The 18064-nt window shown below is 38.2% G+C and overlaps 1 protein-coding gene across 4 annotated transcripts in view; it reads left to right on the top strand.

The window, feature by feature from the left end:
* Positions 1 to 286: 286 nt before the first annotated feature.
* CRY1 (cryptochrome circadian regulator 1) overlaps positions 287 to 18064 on the top strand; it is a 95623-nt gene continuing 77845 nt past the window's right edge. For 2 of the 4 annotated variants that reach the window (XM_068560943.1, XM_068560942.1), the window contains exon 1: positions 289 to 1092. In XM_068560943.1, coding sequence (XP_068417044.1) covers positions 935 to 1092 — 158 coding nt within the window. In that variant the 5' untranslated portion in view covers positions 289 to 934. Of the gene's footprint in view, positions 1093 to 18064 lie in introns of all 4 variants that reach the window. The other 2 variants (XM_068560941.1, XM_068560944.1) reach the window with 2 other exon arrangements.

The raw sequence follows: 18064 nt of genomic DNA, 5'->3' as shown, positions 1-18064 counted from the left end.
AATGGTGGACGTTCACGGCCCTCGGGGGCGGGGCTAAGCCTTCCCTCACATGGGGCCTCTGCTCACAGTGGGCGCTTCCAGGCAACACCAACCAGTCAGCCGAGAAAAGTGGCAGAGGCAGAATGTCTAGCGTCTGGGCGAGGATCGACGGTTTTGATATGGAGCAGCTGTCGCCCCGTAGAAGCGACTGAAGTGCAAGCAGATTCCCCAGTCAGAGCCGCTGTAGTAAACACACTTCAGAAACGTGAGGTGCCGGTGGTCACGTGGGGAGTGCCCCCTCCAATGAGGAGCCGAGGGCGGGGCCGAGGCCGCTGACGCGGCGGTGGTGGCGGAGTCACCCGGCCAGCCTCGGGACCGGTCACCGGCCGCCAACCGTCCAGCGGCCTCGACCACCGCTTCCGTGCTCCGTCCTCACTCCTCTTTCCCGAGCCGAGAGGCAGCGTGGCCGACAGTGGCTGAATTCTCTCTCATTCCTGTCGGCGGCTCGCCTCAGGCGGGCCGTCTGCTCCTCGGGGGCCGCCTCGGTGGGGCTGTTTCCGTGACGAACCTCCTGGGGCTGCCCGCGCCCGCTCGGGCCGTCGTGTCGGCTCGGTGTTGTGGAACTTGCTCACCCTCCGGCGGTCCGGGGCCCTCGAAGTTATGCGTCTCGTCCAGGAGGTGGCGGCGGGTGCCGGCTCCTAAAGGCGTCACACCCGGACTCCGCTGACTGGGCAACCTCCATTCATCTTCCAGCTGCGCCGCCAGCGCCCTCTCCCTCTCCGGTCCCCTCCTCGGACTCATTTTTTCCTTCCCTCCCCTCTGCCGCCCTTTCCTCACTCCTTGGGTGCGGCGATTCTCCTGCGGCCGGAGGTGTCGGTTATGAGCCGGACCCCCTTGCCCTGAATTTCTCCGCGGAGGAGCTCGGCGGCGCCCCGCCACCCGCCGCGTCCCCGGGATGGGGGTGAATGCTGTGCACTGGTTCCGAAAGGGGCTTCGGCTTCACGACAACCCCGCCCTGAAGGAGTGTATTCAGGGCGCCGACACCATCCGCTGCGTCTACATCCTCGACCCCTGGTTCGCCGGCTCCTCCAATGTTGGCATCAACAGGTGGCGGTGAGTCAAAATCCCGTGGGAAATTGGTTTCGCTGTTAGATGAATCAAGACTTCACATGCGATCGGCCAGACCTGAGAATTTAGACCTGGCACCGGCTTGCCTATGCTGTTTTAATTACTGCAGGTGCTTTAAGTATTAAATAGAACGGATTTAATAGTCCTCTGGCCAGAGAGTGCTGTGCTGGCAGCCTGGAACACCTTGTCCTTAAGGTGTGAGTTGCGTGTCTCTGCGCTAATGGGAACTCTTCCCCTGGATTTATGGAATGCTTAGTGCTGGAGTTAAAGAAACACCCTTCCAGTTCTCAGTGGCCCGTGGGTTGATTTCCTTGGCCTCTTTATGGCGTTTGAAGGGATTGCGGTTTTCAATGTTTACGTTTGTGTGTGTCTAGTTAACTCATAGTATGGAGAAAATCATTCATTCAGTAGAGTCGCCTCCAAATCTGGTTTTCTTCCACCATGAGGTTGCCACAGGCAAAGCAAGGGAAACATTTCTCTTTGCTCGGCTCTCCCTCTCCACTCCTCCTTGTGGTTGACTAGACAAGCACAGTTTTTCTTTCTAGGCAATGTATAATCCTTCTAGGATTCAGAGCACTGGAAGAAATCTTAGAGAAGCTTTATGATCTTTTCCTGAAACGCCAGGCTAGAGGATTGTTAGGCCCCCTGGTGGAAATGAAACCGTTCTTTCAACAGATTATTGATCACCTACTGTATACCAGGCACTGCTTTAAACACTAGGGATACGGTAGTGAATGAAACAGATAGAACTTCTTGTCCTTTTCAAGCACGTGTCCCAGAAAGCATGTAGTATTTAGTGATGATAAAAGATTTGCAGAAATAGAGATAAAAGGGATGAAAAATACAAGGGGTTGGGGTTGGAGTAGCAGTTTAAAATATGGTGATAGGGAAAAACTCAGAGAAAGTGACAGTTGAGCAAGATGATGAAGCAAGTAATGCATTACAGATATCTAGGGAAAAGCATTCCAGGGAGAAGGAACAGTAAGAGAAAAGGGCCTGAGGTGGAAATATGCTTAACCTTTGGAAGGAACAGCAGAAGAAACCAATATGGCTGGAGCAGAATAAGTGAGAGGAAAAGTAGTGGATGAGGTCAGAGATGTAATAGGGCCAGACTGAGTAGAGCTTTATAGGCAGTTGTCACGATCTGGGCTTTTACTCACAGCAAAGTGGGAATAATTGTAGGATTATGAACAGAGAAGTGATGTGATTTGACGTTGAGTTTTTAAAAAAGTTCTCTGGCTGCGGTTCTGAGAACAGACTCAAATTGTGGGATGGAGGTGGACAAAAAGCAGTAAGACCAGTTAGGAGTCCATTGCATTCATCCAGGTAAGATATGATAATGACTTGGACCATAGTAATTGTGGTGAACGTGGTGACAAGTAGTCAAGTGCTGAGTATATTTTGAAGGCCGGATTCACAGAATTTATTGACAGATTGGATATATGGTGTGAGAAAAAGAGAAGGAATTAGGAATGATTTCAAAATTTGACTTGAGAAACTAGAAGGATGGAACTGCTCTTTGCTAAGTGGTCAGTTGAAGAAGCCATTGAGAGGGTGATTTGAGTTTTCTTTTGAACTTGGTTAAGTTTGAAATGTTTATTACACATCCAGGTAGAGATAGCAGATAGGTAGTTGGATATATCTGGAGTTAAGGACAGAAATCCAGGCAGGAGGTATAAATTAGAGAGTCATCACTTTATAGGTAACTTTTAAAGCCATTTATTAATCCATTCAGTCATTGAACAGATATATGGCATGCATCTACTACATGTCAGACACTTTTAGGTGCAGGGCATTCAGTATAAACAAAATAGCTAAAAAATCCCTATCTTGTTGGAGCACATTCTGGTAGAGCCATGAGACTATATGAGAACATTAAGAAAATGACTGTAGATAGAAAAGAGAGGCGGTCCAAGAACTGAGCCTCGGGTACTCAAATGTGTTGAAATTGTGGACCTGTGGAAGAACCAGCATAGGAGTTTGAGAATGAACATCTAGGAAGATAAGAAAACCCAGAAGAGTATGGTGTCTTGGAAGCCAAGTAAAGAAGGAGAGAGAGTGTTTCAAAGAAAGTGTTTTACCTTTGTCAAGTTGCTGGTCAAGTGAGATGAGGACTGAAAATTAAAAATCATATTTAGCATTTTGAGGTCATTCATAATCATGACTAAAGTGGTTTCAGTAGTGTCAGAGACAAAAGCCTTTTGGGAATGGCTTGAGAGAGGCTGAGAGAAGATGGGAGACAACTCATATAGATAGCTCTTTTAAGAAGTTTTCCTCTAGGGGAATCAGAGAAATGGTGTAGTTCCTGGAGGAGAACATGAAGTCAAGAGAGGATTTTTTTTTTTTAAGATGGGAGAAATTACGGCATGTTTGTGTACTGATGGGAATGATATAGCAACTCTATATAAAACACTTTCCTTAGCAGAATTGGTGTCAAAGTTGATTCTGGAAAAAGATAATAAATGTTATATATTTTAATCTATTAATATCTTAATATAGTAATGATTCCCTCTTCATAAGATTGTTAGGAGGATTAAATTAGTTTAAAAATGTTAAATGCTTAAAATGTGAGTGGTAGTAGTAAGTGCTTATTTGCTATTTGCTCTTAAATTGGAAGTCCTAGGTAAATAATATCTAGTTAAATGCCTACAGTCAGTTTCTTCTAGAGTACTTTATAAGTTTAGAAAATCTAGACTATAAAATTCTGTAGATTAGGGGTTATATATTGCTTTACTTTGTACATCCAACAACTCACATTGTTAAATAATGAGTGAAATAAAACTCGTAAGCATAATAGGAATACTCCCATATTTTCCTTTTTAAAAAAGATTTTTTTTAACTACTAAATATTGCCCTAGATGAGTAACAGATAAAGATGTAAATAATGAAGAGACAGACTGTTTTCTTCCACTGAAGTCTGTTATAAAAAGGAGGGACAGATTTTATTTAATTTGTTCTCATAGCACCAAATACAGTGCTTTTCATATAGTAGTAACTCAGTTACTGTTTGTTAATGAAATGACTTCCAGGAGTCAATAATTTTATGTTTAAACAACTTTATTAATTTACTCATTGACCGTAGAATAAGGTGCAAATTCCTTAGCTTGGCATTCAGGCTGTCTTGTGGGTTTCTGTCTTCTTTCCTTTGTGCCATTTCCTTTAATCAACAGTGCTTCCTAGATTTTTGGATTTAACAGGAAAACAAATTTTTAAAAATTTATTTTGCCTAAGTAAGTTAACAGAACTACCTTTTAATGTTGCCATCATTTCATTTAAAGCAACTAGAGAAAGAAGAACAAACAAAACCCAAAGTTAGCAGAAGGGATGAAATCATAAAGATCAGAGCAGAAATAAATGAAATAGAGACTAAGAAAACAGTAGAAAAGATCAATGAAAGTAAAAGCTGGTTCTTTGAAAAGATGAACAAAATTAATGAACCTTTAGCCAGACTCATCAAGGAAAAAAAAGGGAGAGAGCCCAAATCAATAAAATTAGAAATGAAAAAGGAGAAGTTACAATGGACACCACAGAAATACAGAGGACCATAAGAGACTACTACAAGCAACTACATGCCAATAAAATGGACAACCTAGAAGAAATGAACAAATTCTTAGTAAGGTGCAATCTCCTAAGACTGAACCAGGAAGAAATAGAAAATATGAACAGACCAATTACAAGTACTGAAATTCAATCGGTGATTAAATAACTCCCAACAAACAAAAGTCCAGGACCAGATGGCTTCACAGGTGAATTCTACCAAACATTTAGAGAAGAGTTAACACCTGTCTTTCTGAAACTATTCCAAAAAACTGCAGAGGAAGGAACACTTCCAAACTCATTCTATGAGGCCACCATCACCCTAATACCAAAATCAGAAAAAGATACCACAAAAAAAAGGAAATTACAGGCCAATATCACTGATGAACATAGATGCAAAAGTCCTCAACAAAATACTAGCAAACTGAATCCAGTCGTACATTAAAAAGATCATACACCATGATCAAGTGGGATTTATCCCAGGGATGCACAGATTTTTCAGTATCCACAAATCAATCAGTATGATACACCACATCAACAAATTGAAGAATAAAAGCCATATGATCATCTCTGTAGATGCAGAAAAAGCTTTTGATAAAATTCAACATCTGTTTATGATAAAAACTCTCCAGAAAGTGGGCATAGAGGGAACATACCTCAACATACTAAAGGCCATATATGACAAACCCACAGCTAACATAATCAATGGTGAAAAGCTGAAAACATTTCCTCTAAGATTAGGAACAAGTCAAGGATGTCCAGTCTTGCCACTTTTATTCAACGTGGTTTTGGAAGTCCTAGCCACAGCGATCAGAGGAGAAAAAAGAAATAAAAGGGAGCCAAATTGGAGCAGAATAAGTAAAACTGTCACTGTTTGTGGATGACATGATACTATACATAGAAAATCTTGAAGATACCACCAGAAAAATACTAGAGCTTATCAATGAATTTGGTAAAGTTGCAGGATACAAAATTAATACACAGAAATATGTTGCATTTCTATACAGTAACAATGAAAGATCAGAAAGAGAAATTAAGGAAACAATTGAATTCACCATCACATCAAAAAGAATAAAATACCTAGGAATAAATTGACCTAAGGAGGCAAAAGACCTGTACTCCAAAAACTGTAAGGCCCTGATGAAAGAAATTGAAGATGACACAAACGGATGGAAAGATGTACTGTGTTCTTGGATTGGAAGAATCAATATTGTCAAAATGACTCTACTACCCAAGTCACTCTACAGATCAAATTACCAATGGCATTTTTCACAGAACTAGAACAAAAATTTTTAAAATTCGTATGGAAACATAAAAGACTGTGAATAGCCAAAGCGATCTTGAGAAAGAAAAATGGAGCTGGAGGAATCATGCTCCCTGACTTCAGACTATACCACAAAGCGACTAATCAAAACAGTATGGTACTGGCACGAAAACAGAAGTATAGATCAATGGAACAGGATAGAAAGCCCAGAAATAAACCCACACACCTATGGTCAATTACTCTACAATAAAGGAGGCAGTAACGTGCAATGGAGAAAAGACAGTCTCTTCAGTAACTGGTGCTGAGAAGACAGGACAGCTACATGTAAAAGAATGAAATTAGAACATTCTTTAACACCATACCCAAAAATAAACTCAAAATGCATTAAAGACCTAAATGTAAAATTGGATATTATAAAACTCTGAGAGGAAAACAAAGCAGAACACTCTTTGACATAAATCGCAGTAATATCTTTTTGGATGTGACTCCCAGAGTAATGGAAATAAAAACAAAAATAAACAAATGGGACCTAATTAAACTTAAAAGCTTTTGCACAGCAAAGGAAACCATAAACAAAACAAAAAGACAATCTACAGAATGGGAGAAAATATTTGCAAATGATGTGACTGACAGGGAATTTATCTCTAAAATATACAAACAGCTCATACGGCTCAATATCAAAAAAAAAACAACCCAATCAAAAAATGGTCAGAAGATCTAAATAGACATTTCTCCAAAGAAGGCATACAGATGGCCAAAAGGCACATGAAAAGATGCTCATCATTGCTAGTTATTAGATAAATGCAAATCAAAACTACAATGAGGTATCACCTCACACCAGTCAGAATGGCCATCATCAAAAATTCTACAAACAATAAAGGCCGGAGAGAGTGTGGAGAAAAGGGAACCCTCCTACACTATTGGTGGGAATGTAAATTGGTACAGCCACTATGGAGAACGTATGGAGGTTCCTTAAAAAACTAAAAATAGAGGTACCATATGATCCTGCAATCCCACTCCTGGACATATATCTGGAGAAAACCATAATTCGAAAAGATACATGCATCCCAATGTCCGTAGCAGCACTATTTACAATAGCCAAGACCTGGAAACAACCTTTATGTCCATTGACAGATGAATGGATAAAGAAGATGTGACACACACACACACACACACACGCACACACTGGAATATTACTCAGCCATAAAAAGAATGAAATAATGACATTTGCAGCAACATGGGTGGACCTAGAGATTATCACACTAAGTGAAGTAAGCCCGGCAAAGACAAATATCATATGATATCACTTATATGTGGAATCTAAAAAAAAAAAATTATACAAATGAGCTTATATACAAAACAGAAATAGACCCACACACATAGAAAACAAACTTATGGTTACCAAAGGGGAAGGGGGGAGGATAAATTAGGAGTTTAGGATTAACATATATATACTACTATATATAAAATAGATAACCAACAAGGACCTACTATATGGCACAGAGAACTATACTCAGTATTTTGTAATAACCTATAAGGGAAAAGAATCTGAAAAAGAACATATATACGTGTGTGTATATATATATACACACACACACACAAACACACATATATATAGTTATAGCTGAATCACTTTGCTGTATGCCTGAAACTAACACAACATTGTAAATCAACTATACTTCAATTTTAAAAAAAGGGTGCTCTGCTATTTACAATAGCCAAGACATGGAAACAATGTAAATTTCCATCAACAGCTGAATGGATAAAGAAGATGTGGTACACACACACACACTCATACACTGGAATATTACTCAGCCATAAAAAAGAATGAAATAATGCCACTTGCAGCTACATGGATGGACCTAGAGGTTATCCTACAAAGCAAAGTAAGTCAGAAAGAGAAAGACAAATAACATATGATATCATTTGTATGTGGAAGCTAAAATATGATACAAATGAACTTATTTACAAGAGAGAAACAGACTCACAGACATAGAGAACAGACTTGTGGTTGCCAAGGTGGAGGGGGGTGCAGGAGAGGGTTGGATTGGGAGTTTGGGACTAGCAGGTACCAACTACTATATATAAAATAAAGAAGAAGGTCCTACTGTATAGCACAGGGAACAATATTGAATATCCTGTAATCATAATGAAAAAAATATGAAAAATAATATATATGTAACTGAATCACTTTGCTGTACATCAGAAACTAACACATTGTGAATCGAATATACTTCAGTTTTTTAAAAAGGGGGGCTTTAACATTAAAAAAAAGTTTGAAGCAACAAACAAATTGTTTTGTAACAATAAAAGACAGTTCTTTGATTTGAATAAATTAAGCTTTATGAAAATTCACTTTGCCCCATTTGATCTCAGACCAGTGAAAACTTTATCGTGAATTTGTCATCTTTGGATTTGAGTGATTTATAATATTTCAGTTCCTTCCTTCACTTATTTCTTGTTGAAGTTATGTGACACAAAAACTGATATGTGAACGTCCATAGAGTTACTATCATTCATAATAACCAAAAGGTAGAAACAACCCAAATGTCCATCTGTTGATGAATGGCTAAACAAAATATGATATATCTGTACAATGGAATATTATTCAATCATAAAAAGGGGTACTGATACATGCTACAACATGGATGGACATGAAAACATTATGCTAAGTGAAGAAGCCAGTCACAGTATCCCACATGCTTTTTGATTCTATTTATATGAAATGTCCGCAATGGGTAAGTATGTAGAGATAGAAAGTAGATTAGTGGCTTCTTCGGTCTGGTGGGGGAGGGGTTGTGGGAGTTGAGCTAAGGGGCATGGGGTTTCTTTTTGAGGTGATGAAAATGTTCTAGAAGGTGATGGTTGCACAACTTTGTGAATATACTAAAAACCATCGAATTGTACATGTTGAAAAATAAACAAAACCCCAGAACCCTACTCACCTCTTTAAGGCCCAGTCCAAATGACACCGTTTCCAATATACCTTTCTTTATCATCTTGTCTGGTTGATGAACAGTCTTGTGAGCTCTTATATCATTTTTTGATACTGCTTATATCATCCTTAGTAATTACTTCTTTCATTTGTAAATATTGATATAGTTCTCATATATTCATTTCTTCCCTGTTTAACAGATTACACTTCTTCTTCCTAAAGAGAAGATACCATTCATTTAATCAGAGTTTATTTGGGGTTCATATTCATGGCAGGCACTATTCTTGGTACTGGGGATACAACAATAAATAAACAGAAAAAGTCCCTGCCTTGAGAAGCTTCTAGTATAGGAGGAAAAACAGACAATAAAACAAACATGTCAGGTGGTGGTAATTGTAATGGAGAGAAATAAAGCAGAATGTGAGAACAGAGACCTAAATGGTGGAGAAAAAAGCTATGGAAATATCTGGGGGAAGAGCCCTGTGTATTCTTCACAATGTCTAGCATCATGTCTTGTACAAAGTAGGCATTTGGTAATTATCTTTTAAATTTTCTTTGTTAAGTCTAGGATTTGGGAGACGGGCAGTTACTTCCCTTAACTTAGATGCTAACGTGTAACAAACTCATAATTTGGAAAAATAATTTTTAATGAACAGATTACTTTTGATATTTAAACTTAAACATGTTTATTACACAGTTGATGCTGTCACATGAGAGTCTCTTAATTTTCAGTAACCGGATCTATAAATGTATCCACATCCTTACTTATTCTTTCCTTCTACTGTATGACTTCAGTGAAAGAGATATTGCTTACACTATTCAAAACCAGTATCTTTTCTCCATTGTATATTCTTGCCTCCTTTGTTGTAAATCAATTGACCGTAAGTGTCTGGGTTTATTTCTGGGCTTTCTATTCTGTTCCATTGATCTGTGTGTCTGTTTTGTGCCAGTACCATATTGTGTTGATTACTATAGCTTTGTAGTATCATCTGAAGTCAGGAAGCATGATTCCTCCAGCTTTGTTCTTTCTCAAGATTTGGCTTTTCAGGGTCATTTGTGTTTCCACACAAATCTTAAAATTATTTGTTCTAGTCCTGTGAAAAATGCCATTGGTATTTTGATAGAGGTTGCATTGAATCTGTAGAGTGCCTTGGGTAGTATGGTCATTTTAACAATATTGATTCTTCCAATCCAAGAACACAGTATATCTTTCCACCTGTTTGCGTCATCTTGAATTTCTTCCATCAGTATCTTATAGTTTTTGGAGTACAGGCCTTTTGCCTCCTTAGGTAGGTTTATTCCTAGGTATTTTATTCTTTTTGATGTGATGGTAAATTCCATTGTTTCTTTAATTTCTCTTTCTGATCTTTCCGTATTAGTGTATAGAAATGCAACAGATTTCTGTGTGTTAATTTTGTATCCTGCAACTTTACCAGATTCATTGATGAGCTCTAGTAGTTTTCTGGTGGTGTCTTTAGGATTTTCTAATTTGAAAAGATACATGCATCCCAATGTTCATAGCAGCATTGTTTACAATTGCCAAAATATGGAAGCAACCTAAGTGTCCATCAACAGCTGAATAGATAAAAATGGATAAAGAAGATGTGGTGTGTGGTGTATGTATATGTATGTGTACACACACACACACACACACACACACACACAATGAAATACTATACAGCCATAAAAAAGAATGAAAATTTGCTGTTTCCAGCAACGTGGAGAAACTTGGAGGGTATTATGTTAAGTGAAATAAGTCAGACAGAGAAAGACAAATACTGTATGATATCAGTTATATATGGAATCTAAAAAATACAACAAACTAGTGAATATAACAAAAAAGAAACAGACTCACAGACATAGAGAACAAACTAGTGGTTACCAGTGGGAAGGGGGAGAGGGATAATAGAGTGGTGGGGGAGTGGGTGGTAAAAACTGTTGGGTGTAAGATATGCTGCAAGGATGTATTGTACAACATGAAGAATATAGCCAATATTTTGTAATAATTGTAAATGGAGTGTAACCTTTAAAAATTGTATAAAGTAAAATAAAATAAATGCCTTTAAAAATCCCAATATCTTCATCTGTACTCTATTTTATAAACTTTGTTAGCTTTATTGAGGTATAATTGACAAATTGAAATTGTATATATTTAAGCTGTAAGATAGATGTTTTGATATATGTATTCATCGTGAAGCTCATTTTTGATTATTCACTTTCACCTTTTCTTTAACGCCGTCCTCTTTTTAAGTTGCTTCCAATCAACATTTAAACATGCTTAAAACCAAATTCTATAAACAAACAAACAACAACCAAAAACCAAACAGGAACAAAACCTACCCTTGACATTCCTCTCCTGAAACTATGTTTCTCAGTTCCTTTATAGCCACACTTCCTGAACAAGATGTCTAAATACTGACTGACTTCATTTCTTTATCTTCTACTCACCCTTGAACCCACTCCAAACTTGGTTTCACCCGCCCCCCCCCCCCCTTCTCCACCAAAACTGTTTTCATCCAAAGCATACTTTAAAACTTTTCATTCCTGGACTTTTTACTGTTTGACACATTTGAGTACACCTTCCTCTTCTTCCCTCTGCTTTGGTTAGAGGACTCTCCTATGTTTGTTTTTCTGCCAGAGCTATTAGTGTTCCTTGACTTCTCTTTTTCTGTTCAACCCTTAAATGCCCCTTAAGTCTGTAATCTCCACCCTCTTTTGCTCATTCCTAGGTAATCTCTCTTCATAAAGTCAGTTACCAATCTATATGCCCAGAATTCACAAATTAGTATTTGCAGCCCAGATCTCTCACCTGACCCCCAGATATGTGTCCACTATATATAGATTTCCTCCATATTTGAATGTATTATATTACCTTAAACTCAATTTGTTCAAAACAGAGTTCATCTTTTCCCTTACCTCTTTCACAAAAACAAACAAAAAACTCCAAACTGACTTTTCTTGTGTTTCTTATCATAAATAATACTGCCATTTGCCCAGTTGCTCACAGAGTTTACATATTAGGTTGTTAATTGTGTATTCATTTATTCTACAAATAAATGTGTGTCCCTACTGTGTGCCAATCACTTTGCTAATTTCTGTGGATAAAATGGTAGTCAACAGCTAAATTCTCTGTCCTCAGGGAGTTTACAATGTAGAGAGAGATTTATTCAGAATTAAGTAATCATGGAAGTACATTCTTCTATCTCCATTGCCACTTTAGCCCATACCACTATCCTTTTTGTGTAGATTTTTCGTAGTTTACAAATCATTGTTCCCCTTGCCTTCCTCTAATTCATCCTTTACACAACAACCAGAGTCATCTTTTAAAATTGTTAATCTGATCATGTCCTTTGCTATTTTAAAATCCTTCAATGACATTTATTTACCCTTACGTAAGGGTTCAAAAAGCCATAGCATGGTTTAAAATCTCTGTGTAATCTGGTCTTCTGCTTCTTTTCCCAGCCTCCAGGGATTGCCTCACTGAGGCATTTGAACTAAGCATTGAAGTATGAGATGGATCTTAATAAACAGAGAAAAGAGGGAAGGGGATTCCAGCCAGAGGGAAGAAAATTCCAGACTGAGGAAATAACGTGAGGAAGGCACTGTATTCTGATACTGGCAAGGAGGTTGATGTAACCGAATCATATCATGCATAAAAAGATAGGCGGTGTTGTTTAGCACTCTTGGTTCAGTGCTTTAGATGGTTGCCTGACTAAGACGAGCTTAAGCAGAAAGACAGTTTATTGGCAAGTGTAATTGAACAATCCAAGGGAAATTGGCTTCAGACATGGGTTAATGCTAGGGCTCAGAAGGGCCAAATTCTCTTTGCATCTCCAAACTTCACTTATTCTGCACTGGGTTTTCAGACAGGCTGTCCTCTGGTGGTAAAATATAGCAATAACAATAGCAGGTATATAGTAAAAAGCATTTGCTTCTGACCCAGAAGTATCAGCAAAAGTCTGTGGCATTTCAGTGGCTCTGTTTGGGCCAATTCTGAACCAGTCATTATGAACCTGATTGTCTGAGCTGGAGTTGTTTGCCTCATGGGTGGAATCAACTTGACTGGACTGAAGTAACTGAAGTAGAATAAGTAGGAAGTAGGTGGATGTCCTAAAACAACAGATGCCTATTATATAAGAACTTGGATCAGAAAGTGGGACCAAGTCAGAAAAACTTTGACCCCTGTTAGGGAACTATAACTTTGGCATCTGAGTGAATGATAGAGAAAAGAGACAATATAGCAGTGTGAAGCTTTATCAACAGTTCAGTTGAAAGATAATATAGACTTGAATTAGGGAAATGGCTGTGAGGAAGGGGAGGGACGCAAGAGAGTAATTGTAGAGGTGCGATGGATAGTTTAGGTGACTGTAAAAGGCAGTTACGTAGAGGAGGGTGAGGGAGAGAGTAAAATGTAAGATTCTCATGCTTTATGCCTCTTTGACAATTAGACATTAACTAAGTTAGGGATAGATCATATTTAGATGATGACAAGAGTGAGTTTAGTTTAGGTCATGATGAATATGAGGTGCTGCTAAGATATCAGCATGGGAAATGGAGAAAATAGAAGTTCAAGTTCGGGGAGTATAGACATTAGAGCTGTGGATATGGGAGTAATTCCTATAAAATTAATAGGGGAAGCATGACTGATGATATTAGATAGAATAAGACCCATCAATACCTTGGAGAATACTGTATTTAAGATGAATAGGAAGTGGTGAAGGAGACTGAAGAGAATCAGAGAGAAAGGGAGTCAGGAAACCAAAGGTGGCAAGAATTTTCCTTCATTGTGCTAAAGAAGGCAGGTTAGGATGAGTTTTGACAGTTATGCAGGAAAAATTTGTCAAGGACTTGGAAATGGGCAGAAGAAATTGCTGCGTATCTGAATGCTGGGCATTGGACCCTCCAGAACCTAGAGGACCCTCCAGGAATTATATTATTTTGATTTAGAGATATATATTTTTGTCCTTGATTGACTAGACTGTTTTACAACTCTGCAAAAAGGCAGCAAAAGTTTCGTTCTGGAAAACTGGTAACAGAACAGATGTTTCCTGCCTATACTAATGCAATTATTCCTGTTCATGCCATGCAAATGAATTTTATAGACTGGGCAATATAAATCTCTGAATGTCAGATTCTCATTTGAACCAGTTTTAACATCTTACTGGTTCCTTCATTCATTAATGAGTTAAATAAAATCTTTGCCATATATTCATTTAACATTTGTATGAGAGTCGTGATTTAACCATTTTATAAATTATACTTTAACTGTTACAAAGGCCTTTGGTAAACTTTGGGAAAGCAGCTTCAATGTAGTTGTAAGGACAGAAATCAGATTGTATAGGGTGTTACAGAAAGTGTGTGTGTGTGTGTGTGTGTGGCTGGTGTAGGGGAGGAGGGTGATGATTGAGGGAATGGTGAAGAGAGTTTTTATGGGAGAGGTAAGACATAAGCTGGATGTACAGGTTCTGGACAGGCCGAGGAAAAGTGAATTTTGGGTAGATCAACAGACTTGTAGTCCAGACAGGATGACAAATAGAAAATAAAATATATAGATAAGGTGAGGCCCGAATGTGTAGTCCTTTTAATGACAGCCTGAAGTGAGTTTAGAACATCTGACTGTCCTAAAACCTAGATACTAATCCCTGCTTTCCTATTCAGTAGCAATTGGGCTGACTTTGGGTAAGTCACTCCTCCTTCATTTTATTCATTCAGTAAATGTTCATTAAGAGATTGTTATCTGCCAGGCACTTTGCAAGGCACAAAGATGAAGGTCATAGTTTCTGCCCATAAAGAAACTTTCATACCACTCAAGGACAAATAATTAGAATATAGGATGTTAAATAGGACTTCTGTAGGGGCTTCCCTGGTGGCGCAGTGGTTGAGAATCTGCCTGCCAATGCAGGGGACACAGGTTTGAGCCCTGGTCTGGGAAGATCCCACATGCCATGGAGCGACTAGGCCTGTGAGCCACAATTGCTGAGCCTGCGCGACTGGAGCCTGTGCTCCGCAACAAGAGAGGCCGCGACAGTGAGAGGCCCGTGCACCGCTATGAAGAGTGGCCCCCACTTGCCACAACTAGAGAAAGCCCTTGCACAGAAACAAAGACCCGACAGAGCCATAAATTAATTAATTAATTAATTAATTTAAAAAAAAATAGGACTTCTGTAGAAATATTCTGGAACTCCTCCTCTCTCAAACCAGTATCTCCCTCCCTCCTACCTCCTACACTTTCCCTCCCCGCAACTCACTCTCTCTCTCTCTTTCTCTCTCTCTCTCTCTCTCTGTTTCTCTCTCTCACACACACGCACACACCACCTCTACTCCTAATCCCTCCTCCTCCCCCAGGGTTGTCTCTCTTCTGTGCTCCTAAGATTATCCTAATATGAAAAGGGAGATACTAAAAAAAAAGCCCTTTTATCTGATATCATTGGGACTAGCAGTTAGTTATTTGAAAAAGGCAAGTATAAAAAATAACATATAAATGTACATTAATTTGACAGCTTTTGATGTAGGGTGGAATTCTAGATCTCGATTCTCTGTCTCTCTTCTTTATCCACGTTTACTCCTTAGGTGATTTAATCTAGTCACATACTTGAATACCTCATGCACTTCCTGCCCTGACCTCTATCTTGAGTTACAGACCTAGGTATCCAGTATTTTTACTCAGATTCCAAATAAGCATCTTAAACTTAATTTTGCCTCCCTCTCCTCCACCTCCCACTGTTTCTTTATGTCACATATGGCAACATTCACCTCGTTGCTCTGCAAAAACCTAGGAACCATCTTTCCTTCATTGCTTTTTTTCCCTCACAACCCCATCTCTAGTCCTTCAGCAATTACTATTGCTTTTCTTTCAAAATAATTCCCATATTCATTCAAATCTCATATTTCCGCTGCTATCATACTATCCAAGTCAACATTTCTTGCAGGACTACCGCAATAGCCTCCTAACTTCTCTACTTCCATTTTTATACCTTCCTTCCCAGTCTCTTCCACGTGGAAGCCAGAGTAGTATTTTAAAAAACCTTAATCAAATCAGGTCATTCCTACGCTCAGAATCCTCCAGTGACTTCCAGGGTATTAGCATTTCTACTTCTCTACCCGAACATTATATTCCCTTATAACTTAACAGGGCTCATTCCTTCAGTATCTCTCCTTAGAGAGGCCTTTTCTGACCATCCTGTGTAATTGCCCCTACTCCTTCCCTACGTCTCCCACTTTTCACTTTCTTTCTCCTTGCCCTGTTTTATTTTTCATGGCATTAATTACTACCTGAAATCATTGATTGATTGAATGACTGATTGATTGATTGTTTTATTCCTTCACCAAATTACACAAGAGAGGGGTTGATTCATTATTGGTTCCTCAGTCCTGTAGCACAGTTCTCAATGGTTGGTCTAGGGACGTTTTGGGTTCCCAAGACTCTTTCAGGGTATTTGTGAAGTCAAACTATTTTTGTAATAATACTAAGACATTATATGACTTTCTTACTGTCATTTTCTCATATCTGTACAGTTGAGTTTTCTAAAAGCTACATGGTAAGTGATGACACTATTGGCTATGATGGCTAATGGAATGTGTGCTGATGTATTCTTGTGTTTTAAAATTTTTTCAGTTTTAATTTCTCACATGAATGTTGGTTGATATTACCTATAAGACAAAGCTCTTTGGGGTTACTCAGTAATTTTTAAGAGTATAAAGGGTCCTAAAGCCAAAAAAGTTTGAGAACTGCTGCCTTAGAACAGCACCTGGCACAGGGTAGGTGTTCATTGTACACTTGTGGATTGAGTGTCTAAATGAATATTGTTCTGCTGAGTTTGCTAATGGAGTTTCATGTTGGCTTTCATGCATAAATTACACTCAGTATGATATTGCCTATCATTTTCTTTAAAGTTGTTTAAAACCTTAAAGACACTTGTGAAGCAAAGCAGTACAGAATTCCTCTAGTACATTTTTTTCTTCTGATCTATTATAGCTATCTTATCCACAGGTAATTAGAAACTTTTTTGGTGATTTGCCGTTTATCAAGCCTTTTTGAAGCATTCAATTTAGTTTTCTTTTTACACTCATTCAGTCAGTTTATATAAAATGTAATTATGTGATTACAATAAGAAATTCATCTGGCATGAACAGGTTTAAATAACACAATTGACTTGACATGCCTAGAAGTTTAACTGATTAGAACAATAATCGGATGTAACACAGAGCAATAGCTTGCTTTTCTTAAGCTGAATTTAGCCATGGCCATCAGTCAGTCAGTATGGCTTTGTATGTTTCACAGAAGTTATGGAGAGATTGTATGATGTCTGTATGGAAATAGCAAAAATAGTTATTAGTAATATAAAAGCTGTAACTTTTCTTTTTAACTTGATATTTTAAAATTAATTCTGACATTTTTATTTGGTTTGGAGTGCATATTTGTTTTAATTGGGCATTAGAGTTTCCTAGAGATGAAAGAAGGAAAAATGCAGTTTTAAAAATGGGATTCTATTGACTCTAGTTATTTTTGCCATTTTTATCTTATCCCAGCTCTCTCCCCTCAGTAGCAACAATAACAACAAACTAATATCTTAACATTTGTGGTTTTTTTCTAGTTTTGCTGTTTTAAGTGATATAAGCCAGCAGGAATTAAAAGGCTATAAATACAATGACTTAATATTAAACTACTATGCTATAGTATGTATGTACTGGGCAATCTTTTTACTGTTATTAACATATGATGGGTGGTCAGATTCTAATTTGGGGGTTAAAATACCTTTTTTATTATAGGATTTAATGTTATTATTTTTTGTAGTGAGGGTCATAATTTTGGATGATATAATGGGAATAGAAAGGAAAGATTGAATGAAAGGGAAATACTAAAAAGGATTTGGCAACATATATGAGAGATTTTAGAAAAAGAAACAATGATGATTCTAAGTTTTGAGATACCAGAAAGGGAGCTATAAAGTCAGAAGGAGCTAGTTCAGGAGTTAGGATGATAAGCTTGTTTCATGGTGTACTGTAGTTAAGGAAACAGTAGGATACCAGGTACAGGTACAATTGGTTAACAGGGACTGAAGCTGGGAAGGGAAGTTGGGACTAGATGTATATACATAATTGGAAATAATCCTTTGTGAGGTAATAATTCAAAATAGAAAATTATGAAAATACTAAAAGAGGGACATAAGAGAAAACAAAAAGGAATGACAGTCTTTATGATTTTTGAAAAAATATACACG

The sequence above is a fragment of the Eschrichtius robustus genome, chromosome 13 (genome assembly GCF_028021215.1).
Source record: "Eschrichtius robustus isolate mEscRob2 chromosome 13, mEscRob2.pri, whole genome shotgun sequence".
Taxonomy (NCBI): domain Eukaryota; kingdom Metazoa; phylum Chordata; class Mammalia; order Artiodactyla; family Eschrichtiidae; genus Eschrichtius; species Eschrichtius robustus.
The sequence above is the reverse complement of the archived record's forward strand: the minus strand, read 5'-3'. Positions and strand labels throughout refer to the sequence as shown.